The 8679-nt window shown below is 57.6% G+C and overlaps 1 protein-coding gene across 1 annotated transcript in view; it reads right to left on the bottom strand.

Annotated features, from left to right (window-relative positions):
- Nucleotides 1-666: 666 nt before the first annotated feature.
- LOC113211488 (uncharacterized) overlaps nt 667-8679 on the bottom strand; it is a 155903-nt gene continuing 147890 nt past the window's right edge. The window contains exons 7-15 of the mRNA XM_026429869.2: nt 7044-7133; nt 6237-6725; nt 5966-6125; nt 5479-5870; nt 4874-5398; nt 3447-4321; nt 2908-3367; nt 2657-2819; nt 667-2552 (exon numbers count right to left, since the gene is read on the bottom strand). Of these exons, the coding sequence (XP_026285654.1) occupies nt 2164-2552; nt 2657-2819; nt 2908-3367; nt 3447-4321; nt 4874-5398; nt 5479-5870; nt 5966-6125; nt 6237-6725; nt 7044-7133 (3543 nt within the window). The 3' untranslated portion in view covers nt 667-2163. The remainder of the gene's footprint in view (nt 2553-2656; nt 2820-2907; nt 3368-3446; nt 4322-4873; nt 5399-5478; nt 5871-5965; nt 6126-6236; nt 6726-7043; nt 7134-8679) is intronic.

Below are 8679 nucleotides of genomic sequence, written 5' to 3' on the forward strand. Positions count from 1 at the left end.
GTGCGTGTTGCCTACCTGCCCCGCGGCCCCTTGCGTTTGTCTGGGGGCGAGATGAGCATTTCTTAGGGCTGTTTACTGTGCGGGGGCCACGGGCCACACGCTTAGTGTCGGCCTAACAGGTCATCGATAGTCGGTTTGGATTAAGACTGCACAGCACAGAGGGCACCGCCATTGCAATTAGCGACCATAAAAACCCCTGGAAGAAACTGTTTTTGGTAACATTCTGTCGTCGGCGTTAGGTCCCCGATGACGCCTTGGATGATCCGGGATGACCGGGGATGACCCTCCGGGACTCCCCAACCCTGGAGGATGAATAGGTCATCGGCGTCGCAATCAGCGACCACAAAACCCCTTGAACTCACGTTTTATTGAAACAATACTGTTAAGCAGACCTTAAGTCTCCACTGGCGGCCTTGGTAGCACCTCCAGGATCATCCTGGAGGTGCACAATTGAGAACTCCACCCTTTCAAATGACTAAAAGTGAGTTTTTGTGTCACTGGGTATTAGTTTTAGGGCTATACTACCTCATTTTACTCTCATTTGAACGAACTTTTTTTTTTCGGTTGTTGGTCTGGTGGATTGCCTCCTAGAAGATGATGATGGAATTTTTTAGTAAGCTGTAAGAGTTTAGCAAAGCAAAGTGGCATGAAAGAATCGTTTCATGAAGTTTTGGAAAAAGACTTTATTTTGCCAATCATCACATGATGTGACACTAAACATTAATAGTAGGCCTTGTACTACCTTTTGCACCATAAATAAATAACAGCTGATGCAGGGTATATTTTTACATAGTATCACACATTTTAATCCTAAATATTACTAGAAATATAAACGCTTGGGTATTAATGTACACAATCTAGGAGTAACTAGGTACAGTCAATATGTTTAAGACAATACAAATTGAGAGGTTTTAATTGATATTAGTTCAAAGCAATAAACTAATCCATGTGTGATAAATTTAGTCTCATTTCTTAAGAACCAATACTTTTTGGTAGCTGCTTTGAATGCTGTATCTCCTCTTGAATTGACATTTACTATAATTTTCTATTTTTATCATAATGTCTATTTCAACTCAGAGATTAACAATGAAGTATACTCACACTAATAATTTGAATTGGTAGAGCAATTTGCAAGATGTGAATGTGATTGAAAGCTAAATTTGCAGTAGAAATCCTTCAGAATCATCTATTGAGTGTTTGTCTGTTCAGTGTACCTTTCCAACTTGATTATTCTCTTAAACAACTAAATTTATTTTGGTTTATCAAAGTATCACAACTATAATACGCATCTTTAAAACCATCCATGGAATCTGGAACCTATGTACAGCAGAAGCTTGTCTTGCCTTCATCATACATACTATATTAGAAATGTACACTGAGTATTAACTTTATACACAAAAGAATGATTTAAAACAGGTACTTAAAATATTCTTCTCAAAAATTGACTGCTGTAAATAAAATGAAAAGCATATAGTATATTTTCTGTCAAATTTTAAGACAAAGCTGGAGCCTGGGTATAGGTAAAACAATTTGTAACAACATATCACATGGTCCATCAACTATCATCTTATAGCACTATTTGTAGTTATTCAAGTAGCACAATATTTGTAAGAACATTTCATCATCAGTATGTCAGATCAGCGTTATAATAATACAGGGTGCGTTTTCTAAGTCATCCTTCCCGCTGAGGTATACAATAGTAAGAAATGGGGGGGGGGGGTTGTACTTTCAGCTGATTTCAAGCTGACAGGCGAGCTTTGGGACCAGCCGCGTCCGGTCACGGGCAAGCAGACCTCGAAAAAAAAAAAAAAGACGGCTTAGAATGCTCACCCTGTTTAGCATGAGTTCACAATTTCTCTTCAAATATGAGAGATTTCTGAGCCTCTCAATCTTGAAAATGATATCATTGGTCATTTGTGGCCAGGTTCTCTCAGTCACATACAGAAATAGTAATTTGTCTGCCAACACACTACGCGGCTCTAGGTCACATCCCGGCCTTTGGTTATTCCTTTCGCAGGAATCTGAAATGGTCGCTTTGAGTCAACAGCACAGACCAGAAGATTCACGGTACAGGGCATAACAGCAAAAGCTCGCCTTATTCCCCAAGAGCGGCACTCACTATATGCTTGGATGTTTCTACACGGATTCACCTCAGTCAGTTTATCACAAGACAAAACTCTCGACTTGTCGACCACGGTCGTCCAGGCTCGACCTCGAGCCCGACAGGGAGTCGCCGAGACACAGCTGTCCGCCTGTCCGCTCGTCGCGGCCCTCAGTCGCCTGGGGCGTCGGCGTCGAGCCCCGCCCGTCGTCGTCGGCTTGGTCGGTGACGGCCGACGCGTCCAGCTTCTGCAACGACCCGAGCGTGGAAGACGCCCCGGACGCGCAGCTGATGGACGCGGTCGACATGTCGTCGAGGAAGTCGAAGCTCGAGATGGCCTCGCGCTCCTTCTCGCCGTAGCGCACGAAGAAGTCGTCGCGGCCGATGATGGAAGGCCGCAGGCTGGACGCCGGGAGGCGGAGCACTCCAAACGGCTCGCGGAAGGCGGAGGCTGCGAGTCGATCAACGGAATTAGTGAGTGACAACAGGGAGTTGGTGTGAACCCTCGGCCCAACCGGCCGACACCAGTGCGGCCACACTGTGGCGGCGACCTACCTTTCTTCTGCCGTCGGAACCGGTGCAGGCGATGCAGGTGCCGGTAGTCTCCGGGAAGGTCCTCGGCGTCCCCGCTCTCACTGCCACTGCTGCTCATGGACCCGGAGCTGCCGCTGCCGCTGCCACTCGAGGCCAGCATCACGTCGAGCAGGTTGGCCCGCGCCTGCAATACAACGTTCTGATGAGTCTAGTCTGGTGCCGCAGCCGGGCGCGGCGGGGCCGCCGGGAGGAGGAGACCGAGGACTACGCACCTTGGGATCCGTAAAGTCTATCTCTCTCTCCACGTGCACCCAGCCGGTGGGGCAGCAAAGGGCGGCGCTGTCGATGCTGGAGGAGGTCGACGCCGCCGCCGTGGCCTCGGACGCCCCATGGCTGGACTCGGGCCGCGACGGGCCGCCCGGAGCAACAACGGCCTCCTCGCTTTCCCCCTTCCGGATCATTCTGTTGAGCTCGTCAATGACGTCCTTGGAGGTGGCGTTCTCGTGGAAGCTTACAGCCTTGTCGTTGGCGTCGCACACCAGCACGGACGGTACAGACGACGCCGAGGTCGACGTGGACGACGGTTCCTCGTGTTCCAGGACGGCATGCCGCCGACTGCAGGGCGACGTGTCCAGCTCCTCGTCCTCCAGCACCGTGGGCAGGAGAGCCGGTGACGGCGAGGCGTGAGCGCCCCCGGCGGCGGCGGTGGAGGCCACCATGTCGACCGCGACTCTAAACACGGGTACAGCAACGTGAGACAAAAGGAATACAAGGGGTTCCCAAGGGGACAGTAATTGTTGGGTAGACTTACATCTCGTCGTGGGCGTCCACGACCACTTCGGCGTCGTTGTTCTTCTCCCGGTGGACGGCCTCGCTGCCGGATGTGTCCACGTCGCCGGCGTCACCCTCGCTGTAGTTGGACAGCGAGCGCGGCTCCGACCGCATCTCCATGGAGTCGAGCGACTCGGGCGGCTCGGCCGCGCCCGCCCCGGCGTGCTCGTCGTCCACGCTGAACGAGTACGAGACGGGCCGGCTGCCCAGCTGCTCCGTGGCAGTGTCCTGCTCCTCGCGCGAGAGGCAGTACTTCTGCTGCTCGGCGATGAACTTGAGCACGCTCTGCAGCGCCTGCTCGCGGTCCATGGACGCGGGCAGGTTGTTGTTGATGTTGTTGTGGTCGCTGTTCTGGCCCCGCGAGTGACGCGACGACGAGTTGGAGGCCAGGCTCTTGGTGCTCTCGAACTTGACTAGTCGGTAGAAGTCGCGGGTGAAGTCGGTGCCGACGGTGGGCGACTCCCGGCTGGCCGCGCTCGTGGCGGCGCTCTCGTCGCTGCAGCCGCTGAGCGCGGCGGACGAGCGCTTGGACGAGCCGTCCTCGCCGTGGCAGCCGTTCAGGCAGCAGTCGTAGCAGTCCGACGCGGCGGCCGACGACGACCAGCTGCCACCGGGTGAAGAGCCCGCCGCGTTCACGGCAAGGCTGGAGATCATGGCGTCGGCCTGGTCCAGCAGCGGCAGCGCCTGCAGCGCGTACGGCCAGCCGGCCGCGGCCGCGTGCCCGTTCACCAGCCCCGCGCCCAGCCCGTCCCGGCAGCCGTCACCCGCGCCCGCGCCGCCCGCCGGCTGCATGTAGCTCGCGTTGTTCCACAGGCACTCGCTCGAGTCCTCCTCCAATTCCTGTGAGTTGTTTTCCTGAAAGGTTCCACGAGTTATTAGTTTAGCGTCGGGCAAAATCAATGAAATATACAGAAAGATGGGTGAAGGTGATCTGTGGAAAAGGCCACAGTAATTATTATATATATCGGTACTTGTCGAAGCCGTGGCATAGCAACCGGTCGAACAGTACAGGTGGGTGGCTAGAGCCCAGCGCCGTCAGAACGAATGGCATCATGCGCAGGGGTGCAGGCGGGTTGCCTGTGCGCTCAGAACTCTGAGGTGTCATGGTCTAGCCACGGTGCCTCATCGCTCTGCACGCATAGGGGTCATCCAGAAAGTAAGTGCGTCATTTGCCGTGCTCATAGCGCCTGATAGGTAGGCAACATCTTGTATGCAGTGCAGTCGTGTACTACGGGCTGGCCGACCCCGAGTCTCGCAGGCGCCGAGCTTCCGCAATTTGCCGAATAAAGCGGACGTTCTTTCTGGACGATCCTAGAGGCGAACCGGCCGCACGCTGGTATCGCTCGGATGGCACTGGCCACCGCTACCAATACCCCTGTCTGGTTTTCAGTAAAGTTCTCGTCTCACCTGGATGCTTGGCAGCTGGCTCTGCGGCGCGGGGGCGGGGGTCGCTTCTGGTGGTGCCTGCGTGGCGTTGTGCGGGGGCCTTCTCCAGGGCGTGTCCAGGTCCTCGCAGGACAGGGACAGGCTCCAGTCCTCGAGCTCGGCCTGGTCGTACTCCAGGTCGAGATCGAGTGCCTCCCGGTGGCGCTGCTGGAGGGCCGACCTCGTCTCGTCCAGCCTCAGCCAGTGTTGGACGTAGTCGGCGTCCCACCAGTCGCCCGCCAGGTCGGCGTCGTCCTCGCCCTCCGAGCCGAGCTGCGGTGGGGGTGGCGGCAGGGGCGGCAGCAGGTTTGGGGTGGCCCGCGCGCGCCGTAGGGGGTGCTGCCTCCCAGCCCCCGCCCCGGCCCCCGCACCCACGTCCCCCAGGTCGACGAGCAGAACCTTGTCCGTCGCCGGGCAGGACGCGGGCGTGGACGCGAAGGACGCAGCGTGTTGCAGCAGCCGCGACAGGCACAGGTGCGAATCGGAGAAGCTGTTGCGGAGTGCGGCCTGCAGCACAAGAAGTATCCCGTGAGCATCGTCACTACGCACCAAGACAAGATCGGTATATGATGCTCCGTTGGGCTCACCTGCAGGTCTCGGGCAGGCGGAAAGCTGTGTCGTGCGCTCAGCGCCTGCAGGTCCAGCAGCAGCAGACGACCCCCGCCGCCCACCGGCACGGCACCGCCAGTGATCGCTTCCGCCACGGCCTCCAGCACGCCCTGCTCCGCCTCCTCCTCGACCTCCTCCAGCTCCTGGCCGAGGCCGTTGGCGTGCAGCGCCGAGGCCGTGGTGGGCTCGCACAGCCGCGAGGACGCCTCCACCTGCACGTCGCTCGACATGGTGGAGTAGCCCTCATCCCGGTTGCCGCTCTCCGGGCTGCTCTCGGGGCTGGAGCTGCCGTCCTGGTCCTCCCGTTCCACCACGGCAGCCGCCGCCACGGCCTCGACGGCCACCTCTGAGGGGAGCTCTGCATCCACGTCTGTAGGGAGTAAGCGGTTTTAGACAAAAGCATGTCAAGGGTGGAGGTGCGCCTGAGGTGCACCGGAGGTAGCTGGAGTAGGAGCTGTGACTCACCCGTAGCCGCCTGCTGGTCGTCCTGCTTCCAGCTGCCGACTTCGGTCGTGGACTCGGTCAAGTCGGCCGAGCAGGCCTCCCTGACCGTGGCCCGCACCGCGCTGGCCTCCTGCGCGCCCTCCACCGGCGGCACCAGGTGCAGCGACTGCGGCCGAGAGACCTGGGGAGGACAAACCACATCATGTGGGGTGGTCTAACAGCATGGTCATTGTAGGGGGGCTGTTACTAAACTCCGACAAGCGGACAGCGTGGGTGAGAAGGGAGCACGTACCTGCAGCCACAGTGCCGGGTCGATGGCTGCCACGGCGGCCAGGATAGCGGCCGCCGGGTCGGCGGGGTGGTTCACGCCGCACGTCGGCGAGGGTCGGTGCCGGCCGGCGGGCCGGCGCAGGCGCGGCTTGGACAGGGTCACCATGTCGTCGACGAGGCCGGGCAGACCCGGCGCCGTCACCTCACCAGCGGTGATCTGCTTGAGCTGCTGCTGCTGCTGGTCGCCGTGGTGCGCCTGCTGCACCAGCAGCGTGGTGAGCGCCCGGTTCTGCGTCTCCAGCTCCCGGATGCGGTGCTGGAGGGCGCCGATCTCCTCGCGCAGGCCCTTCTGCGAGAGCAGTGCGCGCACCACCTGGTTGGCCACATCGTCGAGGCAGCGCTCGTACTGCCGCCGCTGCTGCTCCGCGTCGCCCGACAGCAGCCGGTTGTCCGCCTCTAGCGCGCGCAGCCGCTCCAGCAGCGCCGCCTGCACAGCGCCGCCGCCCTGTTGCTGGAGCAGGCAAAGTAAACCGTCAAGAGCACGATCGGGAAAACATGACGCAAGTCTTCAGAAGTGTACAAATATTTTAAAATTCACAATTAAATTTTTTGGATTTTAAAAAAAATTCTCCTTGTGATTCTCGTTCTGGTTCGGTAAACGGCGGTCAGACTGGAGTCGACCATGGTCCCAGCCGCTTGGGGCAGTACCCCTGCCAACAGCGGGGTAGGCCAGCCGGCCGACAGCCGAGCGGGGCGGCCGGCCCACCCGGCGCTCTCCAAGGCGCTCGGCGCGAGCGCGACCGCTAGCGGGACCGCGTGCGGGACTCACCTGTGCCTCCAAACTCTTGACTTGCTTCTTGAGCGCCTCGTTCTCCTGGCTCAGCTTGCTGATCGTCGTCTGGCACTGCTGTATCCGCGCCTGGAAGCAGAGCGGGGCCGCCGCCACCGACACGGTTAAAATATGCAAATGGGAAATTCGCGCGCCCCTCTGCGCTTTCCCGCGCGCGTCTATGATGGGACTGTATAGTTTGGTTTGCTGAGCTCCCCTCCGCCTCCCCCGCCCCGACGGCACCGGGAATCCCCCGTCCGCCATCGACTGACCCACTTTTTAGAGGACGTCGCATCGTATCGTTGAATACACAGGCACCATACCGGGCCACGCCCATCTGGCCGGTTGTCTGCTGTGTGATTTTAATACCGTCGTGTGATTTGATTTTGATCAAGGTCTCACTGTTCCCTCATATTTATTTTGTGTCCGCCCGCATACTGCATGCCAAAACCCTCGCAGATACGAGGCGCTTTAACCCTCAAGAACACCCCCACCCCCCACCACGCCCGCGACGGAACCAACAACAAGACTATCCTCGAGCCTTGCCGCCTCTTCGCTCGGCTAGAGCGCGCTGCTAGAAACGCTTTGATGGCAGCTCATTTCCTCGGATATATAAAACTATGAATCATTAAAATGTCTCGCTTCCCCCTCCCATCATCAGGAGGCGAGGCGAGCGCGCTGGCTGGCGGCGGGTGGCGGGGGCGGGGTGCCGTCGGGGCCGGTGCACTGAGAAAACAAAGGTGAAGACTAGCGCGATTAAAAAGCGTCCGAGAATGCGTCCCTCCCTCTTGGAAGAAATTGTAGTTTACAAAGTAGTTCGCGCAGAATAGGTTATTGCGGACGGAAACTAAGACAAATCTACTGCTCGCATTCAATTCATACAATAACAAGGGAAACTGGGAAATGAACAGACCCGCACCCACAGGCGGCTGGTTTCTGGTTCACACACACATGAACCTCACCCCCTAAGTTTCCTCACACACACTTTGGTGCCAGGATAGTGCAACCCCGAGTTTTCATTAGCCTCTGATGGAAAATAATGAGCCTGGAATTTACAAGGCTCGGTATAATACACTCAATAGGGCCCTACACGAAATGTGTTCAGACAAGAGGCAGAGGAGCGGGGCTGGGGGGAGAGAACCGCCACCAAGAAGAGCAATAACAACACCAACAACAGCAAACCTGGCCAAGTCTGCTGCCGGAACATATTCGGGCCCCCCGTAAAGCTAGAGACACCGCGTTGCACAAACTGATTCCGTATCAGTCTTTGGAGCGGATCCAGAAGGGGTCGGGGGAGGGGATGTTTACAACGCGTACAAAGGAGAGGCGGAGTGGATAATGTGGGAGAGGCAGAGCGAGAGAGTCAGAGAGACAGAGAGAGAGAGAGAGAGAGAGAGAGAGAGAGGGGCAGAGTGAGAAAGAGAGAGAGGGGGCGGTGAGTGTGAAGGGACGGGGGCCCGGGGCGCAGGACTGGTGGAGCGAAAAGTGCGTGTATGGAGGGTGGAAACAGGGGTGGAGAAAAGAGGAGCGGCGAGCACGAGAGGGGGAGGGAGATAGAGAGAGGAGGTAGGGGAGGTGGGGAGAGAGACAGAGAGAGAAAGAGGGGGGGGGGGGAGAGGGAGAGAGTATAGTAGGG

Source organism: Frankliniella occidentalis, unplaced genomic scaffold (genome assembly GCF_000697945.3).
Source record: "Frankliniella occidentalis isolate FOCC.00 unplaced genomic scaffold, Focc_3.1 Scaffold321, whole genome shotgun sequence".
In the NCBI taxonomy this organism is placed as follows: Eukaryota; Metazoa; Arthropoda; class Insecta; order Thysanoptera; family Thripidae; genus Frankliniella; species Frankliniella occidentalis.